Source organism: Salmo salar, chromosome ssa07 (genome assembly GCF_905237065.1).
Source record: "Salmo salar chromosome ssa07, Ssal_v3.1, whole genome shotgun sequence".
NCBI lineage: Eukaryota > Metazoa > Chordata > Actinopteri > Salmoniformes > Salmonidae > Salmo > Salmo salar.
The window spans coordinates 3,362,976-3,384,327 of NC_059448.1; the positions used below are offsets into that span (position 1 = coordinate 3,362,976).

General features: G+C 34.6%; 1 protein-coding gene and 1 non-coding gene across 2 annotated transcripts in view; both read left to right on the top strand.

Annotated features, from left to right (window-relative positions):
* The first annotated feature begins 219 nt into the window (after nucleotides 1-219).
* On the top strand, nucleotides 220-295 carry trnaa-cgc (transfer RNA alanine (anticodon CGC)). The gene has a single exon. It is a non-coding gene; the product is annotated as a tRNA-Ala (tRNA).
* Nucleotides 296-2,240: 1,945 nt separating this feature from the next.
* Nucleotides 2,241-21,352, top strand: part of lratb.1 (lecithin retinol acyltransferase b, tandem duplicate 1) — a 74,548-nt gene continuing 55,436 nt past the window's right edge. The window contains exons 1-5 of the mRNA XM_045721433.1: nucleotides 2,241-2,611; nucleotides 3,206-3,306; nucleotides 3,468-3,537; nucleotides 10,550-10,680; nucleotides 13,589-13,677. Coding sequence (XP_045577389.1) covers nucleotides 2,359-2,611; nucleotides 3,206-3,306; nucleotides 3,468-3,537; nucleotides 10,550-10,680; nucleotides 13,589-13,677 — 644 coding nt within the window. The 5' untranslated portion in view covers nucleotides 2,241-2,358. The remainder of the gene's footprint in view (nucleotides 2,612-3,205; nucleotides 3,307-3,467; nucleotides 3,538-10,549; nucleotides 10,681-13,588; nucleotides 13,678-21,352) is intronic.

Below are 21,352 nucleotides of genomic sequence, written 5' to 3' on the forward strand. Positions count from 1 at the left end.
CCGGAGCAGCGCCACAATGACAATGATCTTACGACCCCAAATATTATAGTCTCCCTTGATGCTGAAAAAGCATTCAACAGAGTGGAATTGTCTGCATTATCAAGGTTTCATTTTGTTCCAATATTTTGGATAGAAATTCATTTATAATTCACCAATGGCAGTAGTGAAAACCAACATCCCAGTACTCGGCCCACTTCCTGTTGTCGCAAGAGACAAGGCGGTCCCGTGTGGCTCAGTTGGTAGAGCATGGTGTTCGCAACGCCAGGGTTGTGGGTCCGATTCCCACAGGGGACCAGTACAGAGGGGAAAAAAATGTAAGAAATGTATGCATTCACTACTGTAAGTCGCTCTGGATAAGAGCGTCTGCTAAAATGACTAAAATGTCAATATAAATTCAAGGCTGTCCGACCAGTGCAGGTCTTTTTGCTTTGGCCATAGAACCCCTTGTCGCCATGATTAGATCACATAACCAAATGCAAATAATTCCAATTGGAAAAGAGTAACATGTTATATCATTTTATGCGGATGACGACTTGTTCTATCTCCGAGACCAATTATTGCTTTGAACTGTTTGATTATAAAGTCAATTGTTCCGGGGACAGAGATTACACCTATATCTACCTTCAACACCAAACTTTTACAAGACCAATTCAAATGGAAATGGTCCTCGAAGAATATGAAGTACTTGTCAATAATACACTGCACCCTGAAAGTCTACATTAGAGGGAACATGAGACCCTGGAAGTCTACATTAGAGGGAACATTAGACCCTGGAAGTCTACATTAGAGGGAACATTAGACCCTGGAAGTCTACATTAGAGGGAACATTAGACCCTGGAAGTCTACATTAGAGGGAACATCAGACCCTGGAAGTCTACATTAGAGGGAACATTAGACCCTGGAAGTCTACATTAGAGGGAACATTATAACATCAGACCCTGGAAGTCTACATTAGAGGGAACATCAGACCCTGGAAGTCTACATTAGAGGGAACATTAGACCCTGAAAGTCTACATTAGAGGGAACATTAGACCCTGGAAGTCTACATTAGAGGGAACATTAGACCCTGGAAGTCTACATTAGAGGGAACATCAGACCCTGGAAGTCTACATTAGAGGGAACATCAGACCCTGGAAGTCTACATTAGAGGGAACATCAGACCCTGGAAGTCTACATTAGAGGGAACATCAGACCCTGGAAGTCTACATTAGAGGGAACATTAGACCCTGGAAGTCTACATTAGAGGGAACATTAGACCCTGGAAGTCTACATTAGAGGGAACATTAGACCCTGGAAGTCTACATTAGAGGGAACATTAGACCCTGGAAGTCTACATTAGAGGGAACATCATAACATTATAACATGGTCCTGTGTTGCTCAGTTGGTACAGCGTGGTGTTTGCAACGCCAGGGTTGTGGGTTTGATTCCCACGGGGGGGACCAGTATGGAAAAAAAAAAAATGTTTGAAATGTATGCATTCACTACTGTAAGTCGCTCTGGATAAGAGCGTCTGCTAAAATTACTAAAATGTAAAACAAATTGACCCTGAAGGTCAGTGGACATTAGTCAGGCTCATGGTCTTGTTATCGGTGGCCTCCCGAATCAGTGTCACCCTCAGTCCAAATGGGAATTAGGTTCCCCATATGGCTAAAGATTCAGGGTTAGTTTCTGCTGTGAGTAGACCTGGGTTCAGATCCCTCCCATGACAAGGGACAGTCATCTCCAGTATGTTTTTATTCTTACTTTATTTAAAAAAAAAAAAATGTATTATATTTTCTATATTGTTAATATTATTTTTTTTACATTGTTTGGAAAGAGCTATCAAGGTACGCATTTCACTGGACTGTGTTGTAGCCTGTGTACGCGTCGAACTTTGAAACTTGGACATTAAATAGTCGCATCAGTTTGAAATAGGAGACTGGGTTGTTGACTCAATGTAAAAAAATTACTCAGTGACAATCACTCACTCACACACTCACTCACTCACTCACTCACTCACTCACTCACTCACTCACTCACTCACTCACTCACTCACTCACTCACTCACTCACTCACTCACTCACTCACTCACTCACTCACTCACTCACTCACTCACTCACTCACTCACTCACTCAAGGTCTACTGAAACGTCAATCATCCAATCAGCTATAGCGTCGTATACGTGTCCATCTAGCGCCATCTTGCGTCCGTTTCCCAAAACGTTACAATCACCGGAGCGGACACAAAATAGACGCAACCTGGGTTCCTACACGGACTATTTTGGTCGTAGCACGAGTTAAATGTATCTTGAACTTCCAGAGTTGACTTTCTCGATTTATTCAGGTTAAAAACCATATATATATATTTTTTTAAATTACAATGTCTAATATAACCAATTTATCCCGCGTCGTCAACGCATTGAGGGTCCAACGTCTGACAGATGGTTTTTGCATGAAAACACCCGCGTTTGTTTGCAACTTGGTGAGATTTCTACACTTCAACTACTCGTCCAACATAACTTCCCCAAAGCATCGCTCTGAATGCGCTACACGTTATTACAGCTGTTCAGCGAAGCAGGACACCGTGAGGATAGGATGCGCCTCGGGGTTTTGGGGAGATACGGCGGCCTCAGGTAACAACGACCTACATGCTCACATGAATAGTCCTCTAGTCCAGCCAACTAGGACACAGTTCACTGGCCTTCACCTCAGAGACTCTAGGGTGGTCCGTCACAAATTGCACCCTATTCGCGTGCAGTGCACTACTTTTGACCAATACCTATAGTGTAGGGTGCTATAGAATTAAGCTCTTATATTCATGTGTTATGTCAGTTTATGACAACATTAACTATCTACAAAACATTATCAATGGATATGATTATGAATAGCTTGGATCAATGGATTCACTTTTAGCAGACAAAGTATTTATGGAACTTTTCTCTCTCTCTCACACTCTCACTCACACTCTCACTCACTCTCTGTCTCTCTCTCTCTCTCTCACACTCTCACACTCTCACTCACTCTCTGTCTCTCTCTCTCTCTCTCTCACACTCACACTCTCACTCACTCTGTCTCTCTCTCTCACACTCACACTCTCTGTCTCTCTCTCGCTCTCGCCCTCTCTCTCTCTCCCCCCTCTCTCTCTCTCTCTCTCCTCTCCTCTCCTCTCTCTCTCCCCCTCCCTCCCTCCCCTCCCTCCCTCCCTCCCTCCCTCCCTCTCCCTCCAGTCCCCCAGCTGATCTACAGTGGACAGATAGACTACCTGGTGTTTGACTACCTCAGTGAGATTACCATGTCTCTCCTCAGCGTGGCCAAGACCAAGATGCCTGTGAGCTCATTACCTATCAATCATTCATTTTCTTGTCAATTACCTTTTTTTGAATCCCGGCTATTATCAATAATAACCAGGTCAAGAAGCCTGTGAATCCACCTATTAATCAATAACCAATATCAGTTATTATCTCGTCAATCTATTTCTTCTTCTTTCAGAATATGGGTTATGCCCCGGACTTCGTCCAAATGGCTATGGCACCCTTTATACATGACATCCATAAGAAAGGTAGGACCAGGCTTCACGTTGACCTTCCACATCTGTTATCACGGTGACCTTCCACATCTACATGTTACTAGATCTGTTATCACCTTCCACATCAACATGTTACTAGATCTGTTATCACCTTCCACATCTACATGTTACTAGATCTGTTATCACCTTCCACATCTACATGTTACTAGATCTGTTATCACCTTCCACATCAACATGTTACTAGATCTGTTATCACCTTCCACATCTACATGTTACTAGATCTGTTATCACCTTCCACATCTACATGTTACTAGATCTGTTATCACCTTCCACATCTACATGTTACTAGATCTGTTATCACCTTCCACATCTACATGTTACTAGATCTGTTATCACCTTCCACATCTACATGTTACTAGATCTGTTATCACCTTCCACATCTACATGTTACTAGATCTGTTATCACCTTCCACATCTACATGTTACTAGATCTGTTATCACCTTCCACATCAACATGTTACTAGATCTGTTATCACCTTCCACATCTACATGTTACTAGATCTGTTATCAACTTCCACTTCAACATGTTACTAGATCTGTTATCACCTTCCACATCTACATGTTACTAGATCTGTTATCACGGTGACCTTCCACATCAACATGTTACTAGATCTGTTATCACCTTCCACATCAACATGTTACTAGATCTGTTATCACCTTCCACATCATCATGTTACTAGATCTGTTATCACCTTCCACATCATCATGTTACTAGATCTGTTATCACCTTCCACATCAACATGTTACTAGATCTGTTATCACCTTCCACATCATCATGTTACTAGATCTGTTATCACCTTCCACATCATCATGTTACTAGATCTGTTATCTCCTTCCACATCATCATGTTACTAGATCTGTTATCACCTTCCACATCAACATGTTACTAGATCTGTTATCACCTTCCACATCAACATGTTACTAGATCTGTTATCACCTTCCACATCAACATGTTACTAGATCTGTTATCACCTTCCACATCAACATGTTACTAGATCTGTTATCACCTTCCACATCAACATGTTACTAGATCTGTTATCACCTTCCACATCAACATGTTACAAGATCTGTTATCACCTTCCACATCAACATGTTACTAGATCTGTTATCACCTTCCACATCTACATGTTACTAGATCTGTTATCACCTTCCACATCATCATGTTACTAGATCTGTTATCACCTTCCACATCAACATGTTACTAGATCTGTTATCACCTTCCACATCAACATGTTACTAGATCTGTTATCACCTTCCACATCAACATGTTACTAGATCTGTTATCACCTTCCACATCAACATGTTACTAGATCTGTTATCACCTTCCACATCAACATGTTACTAGATCTGTTATCACCTTCCACATCAACATGTTACTAGAGCTGTTATCACCTTCCACATCAACATGTTACAAGATCTGTTATCACCTTCCACATCAACATGTTACTAGATCTGTTATCACCTTCCACATCTACATGTTACTAGATCTGTTATCACCTTCCACATCAACATGTTACTAGATCTGTTATCACCTTCCACATCAACATGTTACTAGATCTGTTATCACCTTCCACATCATCATGTTACTAGATCTGTTATCACCTTCCACATCAACATGTTACTAGATCTGTTATCACCTTCCACATCAACATGTTACTAGATCTGTTATCACCTTCCACATCATCATGTTACTAGATCTGTTATCACCTTCCACATCAACATGTTACTAGATCTGTTATCACCTTCCACATCAACATGTTACTAGATCTGTTATCACCTTCCACATCAACATGTTACTAGATCTGTTATCACCTTCCACATCTACATGTTACTAGATCTGTTATCACCTTCCACATCAACATGTTACTAGATCTGTTATCACCTTCCACATCTACATGTTACTAGATCTGTTATCACCTTCCACATCAACATGTTACTAGATCTTTTATCACCTTCCACATCTACATGTTACTAGATCTGTTATCACCTTCCACATCAACATGTTACTAGATCTGTTATCACCTTCCACATCTACATGTTACTAGATCTGTTATCACCTTCCACATCTACATGTTACTAGATCTGTTATCACCTTCCACATCAACATGTTACTAGATCTGTTATCACCTTCCACATCAACATGTTACTAGATCTGTTATCACCTTCCACATCAACATGTTACTAGATCTGTTATCACCTTCCACATCTACATGTTACTAGATCTGTTATCACCTTCCACATCTACATGTTACTAGATCTGTTATCACCTTCCACATCAACATGTTACTAGATCTGTTATCACCTTCCACATCTACATGTTACTAGATCTGTTATCACCTTCCACATCTACATGTTACTAGATCTGTTATCACCTTCCACATCTACATGTTACTAGATCTGTTATCACCTTCCACATCTACATGTTACTAGATCTGTTATCACCTTCCACATCAACATGTTACTAGATCTGTTATCACCTTCCACATCAACATGTTACTAGATCTGTTATCACCTTCCACATCTACATGTTACTAGATCTGTTATCACCTTCCACATCTACATGTTACTAGATCTGTTATCACCTTCCACATCTACATGTTACTAGATCTGTTATCACCTTCCACATCTACATGTTACTAGATCTGTTATCACCTTCCACATCTACATGTTACTAGATCTGTTATCACCTTCCACATCTACATGTTACTAGATCTGTTATCATCTTCCACATCTACATGTTACTAGATCTGTTATCATCTTCCACATCTACATGTTACTAGATCTGTTATCACCTTCCACATCAACATGTTACTAGATCTGTTATCACCTTCCACATCTACATGTTACTAGATCTGTTATCACCTTCCACATCTACATGTTACTAGATCTGTTATCACCTTCCACATCTACATGTTACTAGATCTGTTATCACCTTCCACATCAACATGTTACTAGATCTGTTATCACCTTCCACATCTACATGTTACTAGATCTGTTATCACCTTCCACATCTACATGTTACTAGATCTGTTATCATCTTCCACATCTACATGTTACTAGATCTGTTATCATCTTCCACATCTACATGTTACTAGATCTGTTATCACCTTCCACATCAACATGTTACTAGATCTGTTATCACCTTCCACATCTACATGTTACTAGATCTGTTATCACCTTCCACATCTACATGTTACTAGATCTGTTATCACCTTCCACATCTACATGTTACTAGATCTGTTATCACGGTGACCTTCCACATCAACATGTTACTAGATCTGTTATCACCTTCCACATCTACATGTTACTAGATCTGTTATCACCTTCCACATCAACATGTTACTAGATCTGTTATCACCTTCCACATCAACATGTTACTAGATCTGTTATCACCTTCCACATCAACATGTTACTAGATCTGTTATCACCTTCCACATCAACATGTTACTAGATCTGTTATCACCTTCCACATCATCATGTTACTAGATCTGTTATCACCTTCCACATCTACATGTTACTAGATCTGTTATCACCTTCCACATCAACATGTTACTAGATCTGTTATCACCTTCCACATCATCATGTTACTAGATCTGTTATCACCTTCCACATCAACATGTTACTAGATCTGTTATCACCTTCCACATCAACATGTTACTAGATCTGTTATCACCTTCCACATCAACATGTTACTAGATCTGTTATCACCTTCCACATCAACATGTTACTAGATCTGTTATCACCTTCCACATCAACATGTTACTAGATCTGTTATCACCTTCCACATCAACATGTTACTAGATCTGTTATCACCTTCCACATCAACATGTTACTAGATCTGTTATCACCTTCCACATCAACATGTTACAAGATCTGTTATCACCTTCCACATCAACATGTTACTAGATCTGTTATCACCTTCCACATCAACATGTTACTAGATCTGTTATCACGGTGACCTTCCACATCATCATGTTACTAGATCTGTTATCACCTTCCACATCAACATGTTACTAGATCTGTTATCACCTTCCACATCTACATGTTACTAGATCTGTTATCACCTTCCACATCAACATGTTACTAGATCTGTTATCACCTTCCACATCTACATGTTACTAGATCTGTTATCACCTTCCACATCAACATGTTACTAGATCTTTTATCACCTTCCACATCTACATGTTACTAGATCTGTTATCACCTTCCACATCAACATGTTACTAGATCTGTTATCACCTTCCACATCAACATGTTACTAGATCTGTTATCACCTTCCACATCAACATGTTACTAGATCTGTTATCACCTTCCACATCTACATGTTACTAGATCTGTTATCACCTTCCACATCTACATGTTACTAGATCTGTTATCACCTTCCACATCTACATGTTACTAGATCTGTTATCACCTTCCACATCTACATGTTACTAGATCTGTTATCACCTTCCACATCAACATGTTACTAGATCTGTTATCACGGTGACCTTCCACATCAACATGTTACTAGATCTGTTATCACCTTCCACGTCTACATGTTACTAGATCTGTTATCACCTTCCACATCAACATGTTACTAGATCTGTTATCACCTTCCACATCAACATGTTACTAGATCTGTTATCACCTTCCACATCAACATGTTACTAGATCTGTTATCACCTTCCACATCAACATGTTACTAGATCTGTTATCACCTTCCACATCTACATGTTACTAGATCTGTTATCACCTTCCACATCTACATGTTACTAGATCTGTTATCACCTTCGAAATCTACATGTTACTAGATCTGTTATCACCTTCCACATCTACATGTTACTAGATCTGTTATCACCTTCCACATCAACATGTTACTAGATCTGTTATCACCTTCCACATCTACATGTTACTAGATCTGTTATCACCTTCCACATCTACATGTTACTAGATCTGTTATCACCTTCCACATCTACATGTTACTAGATCTGTTATCACCTTCCACATCTACATGTTACTAGATCTGTTATCACCTTCCACATCTACATGTTACTAGATCTGTTATCACCTTCCACATCTACATGTTACTAGATCTGTTATCACCTTCCACATCAACATGTTACTAGATCTGTTATCACCTTCCACATCTACATGTTACTAGATCTGTTATCACCTTCCACATCAACATGTTACTAGATCTGTTATCACCTTCCACATCAACATGTTACTAGATCTGTTATCACCTTCCACATCAACATGTTACTAGATCTGTTATCACCTTCCACATCAACATGTTACTAGATCTGTTATCACCTTCCACATCAACATGTTACAAGATCTGTTATCACCTTCCACATCAACATGTTACTAGATCTGTTATCACCTTCCACATCTACATGTTACTAGATCTGTTATCACCTTCCACATCATCATGTTACTAGATCTGTTATCACCTTCCACATCAACATGTTACTAGATCTGTTATCACCTTCCACATCAACATGTTACTAGATCTGTTATCACCTTCCACATCTACATGTTACTAGATCTGTTATCACCTTCCACATCTACATGTTACTAGATCTGTTATCACCTTCCACATCAACATGTTACTAGATCTGTTATCACCTTCCACATCAACATGTTACTAGATCTGTTATCACCTTCCACATCAACATGTTACTAGATCTGTTATCACCTTCCACATCTACATGTTACTAGATCTGTTATCACCTTCCACATCTACATGTTACTAGATCTGTTATCACCTTCCACATCAACATGTTACTAGATCTGTTATCACCTTCCACATCTACATGTTACTAGATCTGTTATCACCTTCCACATCTACATGTTACTAGATCTGTTATCACCTTCCACATCAACATGTTACTAGATCTGTTATCACCTTCCACATCTACATGTTACTAGATCTGTTATCACCTTCCACATCAACATGTTACTAGATCTGTTATCACCTTCCACATCAACATGTTACTAGATCTGTTATCACCTTCCACATCAACATGTTACTAGATCTGTTATCACCTTCCACATCAACATGTTACTAGATCTGTTATCACCTTCCACATCAACATGTTACAAGATCTGTTATCACCTTCCACATCAACATGTTACAAGATCTGTTATCACCTTCCACATCAACATGTTACTAGATCTGTTATCACCTTCCACATCTACATGTTACTAGATCTGTTATCACCTTCCACATCATCATGTTACTAGATCTGTTATCACCTTCCACATCAACATGTTACTAGATCTGTTATCACCTTCCACATCTACATGTTACTAGATCTGTTATCACCTTCCACATCAACATGTTACTAGATCTGTTATCACCTTCCACATCAACATGTTACTAGATCTGTTATCACCTTCCACATCAACATGTTACTAGATCTGTTATCACCTTCCACATCAACATGTTACTAGATCTGTTATCACCTTCCACATCAACATGTTACTAGATCTGTTATCACGGTGACCTTCCACATCAACATGTTACTAGATCTGTTATCACCTTCCACGTCTACATGTTACTAGATCTGTTATCACCTTCCACATCAACATGTTACTAGATCTGTTATAACCTTCCACATCAACATGTTACTAGATCTGTTATCACCTTCCACATCTACATGTTACTAGATCTGTTATCACCTTCCACATCTACATGTTACTAGATCTGTTATCACCTTCCACATCAACAGATCTGTTATCACCTTCCACATCAACATGTTACTAGATCTGTTATCACCTTCCACATCAACATGTTACTAGATCTGTTATCACCTTCCACATCAACATGTTACTAGATCTGTTATCACGGTGACCTTCCAAGTCGTGTGTGTGTGTGTGTGTGTGTGTGTGTGTGTGTGTGTGTGTGTGTGTGTGTGTGTGTGTGTGTGTGTGTGTGTGTGTGTGTGTGTGTGTGTGTGTGTGTGTGTGTGTGTGTGTGTGTGTGTGTGTGTGTGTGTAGGTATCCGGGTGGTCAGTAATGCCGGGGGTGTGAACCCGCTGGCGTGCGCTGCCGCTATACAGGAAGTAGTCAAGAAGGCGGGACTTGATCTCAAGGTCGCTGTGGTGACAGGCGATGACCTCATGGCTCAGGTATGTACGCTCAAATCATATTTTATTGGTCACATGGTTAGCAGGTGTTAATGCGAGTGTAGCGAAATGCTTGTGCTTCTAGTTCCCGACAGTGCAGTAATATCTAACAAGTAATCTAACAATTCCTCAACAACTACCTAATACACACAAATCTAAAGGGGTGGAATAGGAATATGTAAATATAGATATATGGATAGCCGAGCGGCATAGGCAAGATGATATAAGATGCAGTAAATACATATGAGATGAGTAATGTAAGATATGTAAACATTATTAGAGTGGCATTATTTAAAGTGACTAGTGATTCATTTATTAAAGTGGCCAGTGATTGGGTCTCAATGTAGGCAGCAGCCTCTCTGTGTTAGTGATGGCTGTTTAACAGTCTGATGGCCCTGACATAGAAGCTGTTTTTCAGTCTCTCGGGTCCCAGCTTTGATGCACCTGTACTGACCTCGCCTTCTGGATGATAGCGGGGTGAACAGGCAGTGGCTCGGGTGGTTGTTGTCCTTGATTATCTTTTTGGCCTTCCTGTGACATCGGGTGCTGTAGGTGTCCTGGAGGGCAGGTAGTTTGCCCCCGGTGATGCGTTGGGCAGACCTCACTACCCTCTGGAGAGCCCTGCGGTTGAGGGCGGTGCAGTTGCCGTACCAGGCGGTGATGCAGCCCGACAGGATGCTCTCAATTGTGCATCTATAAAAGTTGGTGAGGGTTTTAGGTGACAAGCCACATTTCTTCAGCCTCCTGAGGTTGAAGAGGCGCTGTTGCGCCTTCTTCACCACGCTGTCTGTGTGGGTGGATCATTTCAGTTTGTCCGTGATGTGTACGCCGAGGAACTTTCCACCTTCTCCGCTGCTGTCCCTTTCGATGTGGATACGGGGGTGCTCCCTCTGCTGTTTCCTGAAGTACACGATCATCTCTGCTCTTTGTCATCATCATCATAATTTCATTCAATGCAATTAATTCTTTATTGCTTTGCATTGTCGGGGTAGGTTCCTTGTTCCTTGTTCCTTGTCAATCATTGGCTTATTGGTGAAATCAGCAGCCAGACAATATCTTCTTTAAAACTTCTTCGGGATAGGGGGCAGTATTTTCACTTCCGGATGAAAAGCGTGCCCAAAGTAAACTGCCTGTTACTCAGGCCCAGAAGCAAGGATATGCATATGCATGGTAGTATTGGATAGAAAACACTCTAATGGTTCTAAAACTGTTAAAATAATGTCTGTGAGTATAACAGAACTGATTTGGCAGGCGGAACCCCATAGCACAATCCATCCAGGGACATTTTTTGTTGTTGAGGTCATTGTGTTTTCCAATGCTTTTCTATGGGAAACCTGATTTATTAGGGCCCAGATTGCAGTTCCTATGGCTTCCACTAGATGTCAATAGTCTTTAGAAATTGTTCGATGTTTTTCTTTTGAGAAATTAGGAAGTAGTGCTATTCTTTCTACGTGTCACTCAGAAGGACTCTAGTATTTTGGTGCGTGTTAACAAGAGCGCGCTCCGTGTTGTTTTTCTTCGGTATTGGAAACTGTTTATCCCGTCTTAAATTTTATCAATTATTTACATTTTAGGGTACCTGAGGTTGGATTAAAAACGTTGTTTGAAATGTTTGGACCAAGTTTACAGGTAACTTATTAGATACTTTGTAGTCATGTTGGGGGCGAGTTGGAACCGGTGTATTTCTGAATAAAACGCGCCAAATAAATGGGGATATAATTTTGGGGATGTAAAGAAGGAATTTATCGAACAAAACGACCATTCATTGTGTCACTGAGACATTTGGGATTGCAAATAGAAGAAGCTCTTCAAAGGTAAGGCATTTATTATATCGTTATTTCAGACTTTTGTGTTGCACCTGCCTGGTTAAAAAATTATTTTCATGTGTTTGTATGCGGGGCGCTGTCCTCAGATAATCGCATGGTTTGCTTTCGCCGTAAAGCCTTTTTGAAATCTGACACAGCGGCTGGATTAACAAGAAGTTAAGCTTTATTTTGATGTATTACACATATTTTCGTGAATGTTGAATATTGATATTTCTGTAGTTTGAATTTGGAGCTCTGCAATTTCACCGGATGTTGTCAAATCTATCCCGCTAACGGGATTGGCGCTTTATTGGATCCCTAAGAGGTTTTCAGTAAATCAATCAAACCTTTATTAATGCAATTGCAGACAGAAGTTGACAATAGAAACTCAGCATGTAAGTTCTGCAAAATAAAACGGGTCAAAGTTGCTTTAATATACTTGCAGTCAACCCCTAGTGATGTAACTGCCTACCTCAACACCTTCTACTCATGAGACCAAGCCCATGCATATACAGTTAGACAAACTTGCAGGAGAAAACAGTAGTTCCAGTGTTTTCTAAGGGCTCAGCAGTCATTTTCCATTCACATGTGGCTTACAGTGATATGTCTGACATGTTTCTTATCTATAATAGTCCCCTGCAGGTGTCTGTGTCTATGTATCTCTTTTAGCCTTGAGGCACTTTCTCACAGACATCCTGTTTTGACTGCAATAACTCACACATCTGCTCAGACTGTTTCCTATAAGAGTCAGAGACTAGAAAAGAACTGTGGACCATTATTAAACCTTATAATGCATATATATTAACCCTAATCTGTGGTCCAGGACCCTATAAATGTAGTGGGGGAGGGTCTTATAGCCCTTCCCCTTCTATTAATACAACATAAGCATAATCAATTATTATAATACATCAATCATTTTGTGCAGCCCCGATCATGACCCCCAAGGTGACCCTCATTAGCATAGATCGCCAGCTCCTCTCCTCCTACCTTTTCTCTCCTCCTAACCTCCTTTCCTCACCTCCTCCCTCCTTTCCTCCTCCCTCCTTTCCTCACCTCCTCCCTCCTTTCCTCTCCTCCTCCCTCCTCCCTCCTCTCCTCTCCTCCAGAAAGACAGTCTGTCTGAGGTGAGAATGGCTGATGGGGTGAGCAGGTCAAAGCTGCCTACAAACGTCCACAGTATGAATGCCTACCTGGGGTAAGTCTGGGAACAATAGAAACACAATACTGTACTATTATGTACTGTTAGAACAATACAATACTATTATATACTGTTAGAACAATACTGAACTATTATATACTGTTAGAACAATACAATACTGAACTATTATATACTGTTAGAACAATACTGAACTATTATATACTGGTAGAACAATACTGAACTATTATATACTGGTAGAACAATACTGAACTATTATATACTGTTAGAACAATACTGAACTATTATATACTGTTAGAACAATACTGAACTATTATATACTGGTAGAACAATACTGAACTATTATATACTGTTAGAACAATACAATACTGAACTATTATATACTGTTAGAACAATACTGAACTATTATATACTGTTAGAACAATAAAATACTGAACTATTATATACTGGTAGAACAATACTGAACTATTATATACTGTTAGAACAATACTGAACTATTATATACTGTTAGAACAATACAATACTGAACTATTATATACTGTTAGAACAATACTGAACTATTATATACTGTTAGAACAATACTGTACTATTATATACTGGTAGAACAATACTGAACTATTATATACTGGTAGAACAATACAATACTGAACTATTATATACTGTTAGAACAATACTGAACTATTATATACTGTTAGAACAATACTGTACTATTATATACTGTTAGAACAATACAATACTGAACTATTATATACTGTTAGAACAATACAATACTGAACTATTATATACTGGTAGAACAATACAATACTGAACTATTATATACTGTTAGAACAATACTGTACTATTATATACTGTTAGAACAATACTGAACTATTATATACTGTTAGAACAATACAATACTATTATATACTGTTAGAACAATACAATACTGAACTATTATATACTGTTAGAACAATACTGAACTATTATATACTGTTAGAACAATACAATACTATTATATACTGTTAGAACAATACAATACTGAACTATTATATACTGTTAGAACAATACTGAACTATTATATACTGTTAGAACAATACAATACTATTATATACTGTTAGAACAATACTGAACTATTATATACTGTTAGAACAATACAATACTGAACTATTATATACTGTTAGAACAATACAATACTATTATATACTGTTAGAACAATACTGAACTATTATATACTGGTAGAACAATACAATACTGAACTATTATATACTGGTAGAACAATACAATACTGAACTATTATATACTGTTAGAACAATACTGAACTATTATATACTGTTAGAACAATACTGAACTATTATATACTGGTAGAACAATACTGAACTATTATATACTGGTAGAACAATACAATACTGAACTATTATGTACTGTTAGAACAATACAATACTGAACTATTATATACTGTTAGAACAATACAATACTGAACTATTATATACTGTTAGAACAATACAATACTGAACTATTATATACTGTTAGAACAATACAATACTGAACTATTATATACTGGTAGAACAATACTGAACTATTATGTACTGTTAGAACAATACAATACTGAACTATTATATACTGTTAGAACAATACAATACTGAACTATTATATACTGTTAGAACAATACTGAACTATTATATACTGGTAGAACAATACAATACTGAACTATTATATACTGGTAGAACAATACTGAACTATTATATACTGTTAGAACAATACAATACTATTATGTACTGTTAGAACAATACTGAACTATTATATACTGTTAGAACAATACTGAACTATTATATACTGTTAGAACAATACAATACTGAATTATTATGTACTGTTAGAACAATACAATACTGAACTATTATATACTGTTAGAACAATACAATACTGAACTATTATATACTGTTAGAACAATACAATACTGAACTATTATATACTGTTAGAACAATACAATACTGAACTATTATATACTGTTAGAACAATACTGAACTATTATATACTGGTAGAACAATACTGAACTATTATATACTGTTAGAACAATACAATACTGAACTATTATATACTGTTAGAACAATACAATACTGAACTATTATATACTGTTAGAACAATACTGAACTATTATATACTGTTAGAACAATACAATACTATTATATACTGTTAGAACAATACTGAACTATTATATACTGGTAGAACAATACTGAACTATTATATACTGTTAGAACAATACTGAACTATTATATACTGTTAGAACAATACAATACTATTATATACTGGTAGAACAATACTGTACTATTATATACTGTTAGAACAATACAATACTGAACTATTATATACTGGTAGAACAATACTGAACTATTATATACTGTTAGAACAATACAATACTGAACTATTATATACTGTTAGAACAATACAATACTGAACTATTATATACTGTTAGAACAATACAATACTGAACTATTATATACTGTTAGAACAATACAATACTGAACTATTATATACTGTTAGAACAATACAATACTGAACTATTATATACTGTTAGAACAATACTGTACTATTATATACTGGTAGAACAATACTGAACTATTATATACTGGTAGAACAATACTGAACTATTATATACTGTTAGAACAATACAATACTGAACTATTATATACTGTTAGAACAATACAATACTGAACTATTATATACTGTTAGAACAATACAATACTGAACTATTATATACTGTTAGAACAATAGAATACTGAACTATTATATACTGGTAGAACAATATTGAACTATTATATACTGTTAGAACAATACTGAACTATTATATACTGGTAGAACAATACTGAACTATTATATACTGTTAGAACAATACAATACTGAACTATTATATACTGTTAGAACAATACAATACTGAACTATTATATACTGGTAGAACAATACAATACTGAACTATTATATACTGTTAGAACAATACAATACTGAACTATTATATACTGTTAGAACAATACAATACTGAACTATTATATACTGTTAGAACAATACTGAACTATTATATACTGTTAGAACAATACAATACTGAACTATTATATACTGGTAGAACAATACTGTACTATTATATACTGTTAGAACAATACAATACTGAACTATTATATACTGGTAGAACAATACAATACTGAACTATTATATACTGTTAGAACAATACTGAACTATTATATACTGTTAGAACAATACAATACTGAACTATTATATACTGGTAGAACAATACTGAACTATTATATACTGTTAGAACAATACAATACTGAACTATTATATACTGTTAGAACAATACAATACTGAACTATTATATACTTTTAGAACAATACAATACTATTATATACTGTTAGAACAATACAATACTGAACTATTATATACTGTTAGAACAATACTGAACTATTATATACTGTTAGAACAATACAATACTATTATATACTGTTAGAACAATACTGAACTATTATATACTGTTAGAACAATACAATACTGAACTATTATATACTATTAGAACAATACAATACTGAACTATTATATACTGTTAGAACAATACAATACTGAACTATTATATACTGTTAGAACAATACAATACTGAACTATTATATACTGGTAGAACAATACAATACTATTATATACTGTTAGAACAATACAATACTGAACTATTATATACTGTTAGAACAATACAATACTGAACTATTATATACTGTTAGAACAATACTGAACTATTATATACTGTTAGAACAATACTGAACTATTATATACTGTTAGAACAATACAATACTGAACTATTATATACTGTTAGAACAATACAATACTGTACTATTATATACTGTTAGAACAATACTGTACTATTATATACTGTTAGAACAATACTGAACTATTATATACTGTTAGAACAATACAATACTGAACTATTATATACTGGTAGAACAATACTGAACTATTATATACTGTTAGAACAATACTGAACTATTATATACTGTTAGAACAATACTGAACTATTATATACTGTTAGAACAATACTGAACTATTATATACTGTTAGAACAATACTGAACTATTATATACTGGTAGAACAATACTGAACTATTATATACTGTTAGAACAATAAAATACTGTACTATTATATACTGTTAGAACAATACACTGAACTATTATATACTGTTAGAACAATACAATACTGAACTATTATATACTGTTAGAACAATACTGAACTATTATATACTGGTAGAACAATACTGAACTATTATATACTGTTAGAACAATACAACTGAACTATTATATACTGTTAGAACAATACTGAACTATTATATACTGTTAGAACAATACTGAACTATTATATACTGGTAGAACAATACTGAACTATTATATACTGGTAGAACAATACTGAACTATTATATACTGGTAGAACAATACTGAACTATTATATACTGTTAGAACAATACTGAACTATTATATACTGTTAGAACAATACAATACTCTATTATATACTGTTAGAACAATACTGTACTATTATATACTGGTAGAACAATACTGAACTATTATATACTGGTAGAACAATACTGAATTATTATATACTGTTAGAACAATACAATACTGAACTATTATATACTGTTAGAACAATACTGTACTATTATATACTGTTAGAACAATACTGAACTATTATATACTGTTAGAACAATACAATACTATTATATACTGTTAGAACAATACTGAACTATTATATACTGTTAGAACAATACAATACTATTATGTACTGTTAGAACAATACAATACTGAACTATTATATACTGTTAGAACAATACAATACTGTACTATTATATACTGTTAGAACAATACTGAACTATTATATACTGTTAGAACAATACAATACTGAACTATTATATACTGTTAGAACAATACAATACTGAACTATTATATACTGTTAGAACAATACAATACTGTACTATTATATACTGTTAGAACAATACAATACTGAACTATTATATACTGTTAGAACAATACTGAACTATTATATACTGTTAGAACAATACAATACTATTATATACTGTTAGAACAATACTGAACTATTATATACTGTTAGAACAATACAATACTATTATATACTGTTAGAACAATACAATACTGTACTATTATATACTGTTAGAACAATACTGAACTATTATATACTGTTAGAACAATACAATACTGAACTATTATATACTGTTAGAACAATACTGAACTATTATATACTGGTAGAACAATACAATACTATTATGTACTGTTAGAACATTACTGAACTATTATATACTGGTAGAACAATACAATACTATTATATACTGTTAGAACAATACAATACTGAACTATTATATACTGTTAGAACAATACAATACTGAACTATTATTTACTGTTAGAACAATACAATACTGAACTATTATATACTGTTAGAACAATACAATACTGAACTATTATATACTGTTAGAACAATACTGTACTATTATATACTGTTAGAACAATACAATACTGAACTATTACATACTGGTAGAACAATACTGTACTATTATATACTGTTAGAACAATACAATACTGAACTATTATATACTGGTAGAACAATACTGTACTATTATATACTGTTAGAACAATACAATACTGAACTATTATATACTGTTAGAACAATACAATACTGAACTATTATATACTGTTAGAACAATACAATACTGTCTATTATATACTGTTAGAACAATACAATACTGAACTATTATATACTGTTAGAACAATACAATACTGAACTATTATATACTGTTAGAACAATACAATACTGAACTATTATATACTGGTAGAACAATACTGAACTATTATATACTGTTAGAACAATACTGAACTATTATATACTGTTAGAACAATACTGAACTATTATATACTGTTAGAACAATACTGAACTATTATATACTGTTAGAACAATACAATACTGAACTATTATATACTGTTAGAACAATACAATACTGAACTATTATATACTGGTAGAACAATACTGAACTATTATATACTGTTAGAACAATACAATGAACTATTATATACTGTTAGAACAATACAATACTATTATATACTGTTAGAACAATACAATACTGAACTATTATATACTGTTAGAACAATACATGTACTATTATATACTGTTAGAACAATACAATACTGAACTATTATATACTGTTAGAACAATACTGAACTATTATATACTGTTAGAACAATACAATACTGAACTATTATATACTGTTAGAACAATACAATACTGAACTATTATATACTGTTACTGAACAATACTGAACTATTATATACTGTTAGAACAATACAATACTATTATATACTGTTAGAACAATACAATACTGAACTATTATATACTGGTAGAACAATACTGTACTATTATATACTGTTAGAACAATACAATACTGAACTATTATATACTGTTAGAACAATACTGAACTATTATATACTGTTAGAACAATACAATACTGAACTATTATATACTGGTAGAACAATACTGTACTATTATATACTGTTAGAACAATACAATACTGAACTATTATATACTGTTAGAACAATACAATACTGAACTATTATATACTGTTAGAACAATACAATACTGTACTATTATATACTGGTAGAACAATACAATACTGAACTATTATATACTGTTAGAACAATACAATACTGAACTATTATATACTGTTAGAACAATACAATACTGAACTATTATATACTGGTAGAACAATACTGAACTATTATATACTGGTAGAACAATACTGAACTATTATATACTGGTAGAACAATACTGAACTATTATATACTGTTAGAACAATACTGAACTATTATATACTGTTAGAACAATACTGAACTATTATATACTGTTAGAACAATACAATACTGAACTATTATATACTGTTAGAACAATACTGAACTATTATATACTGTTAGAACAATACAATACTGAACTATTATATACTGTTAGAACAATACTGAACTATTATATACTGTTAGAACAATACTGAACTATTATATACTGTTAGAACAATACAATACTATTATATACTGTTAGAACAATACAATACTGAACTATTATATACTGGTAGAACAATACTGTACTATTATATACTGTTAGAACAATACAATACTGAACTATTATATACTGGTAGAACAATACTGAACTATTATATACTGTTAGAACAATACAATACTGAACTATTATATACTGTTAGAACAATACAATACTGAACTATTATATACTGTTAGAACAATACTGAACTATTATATACTGTTAGAACAATACAATACTATTATATACTGTTAGAACAATACAATACTGAACTATTATATACTGGTAGAACAATACTGTACTATTATATACTGTTAGAACAATACAATACTGAACTATTATATACTGTTAGAACAATACTGAACTATTATATACTGTTAGAACAATACAATACTGAACTACTATATACTGGTAGAACAATACTGTACTATTATATACTGTTAGAACAATACAATACTGAACTATTATATACTGGTAGAACAATACTGTACTATTATATACTGTTAGAACAATACAATACTGAACTATTATATACTGGTAGAACAATACTGAACTATTATATACTGTTAGAACAATACAATACTGAACTATTATATACTGTTAGAACAATACTGTACTATTATAT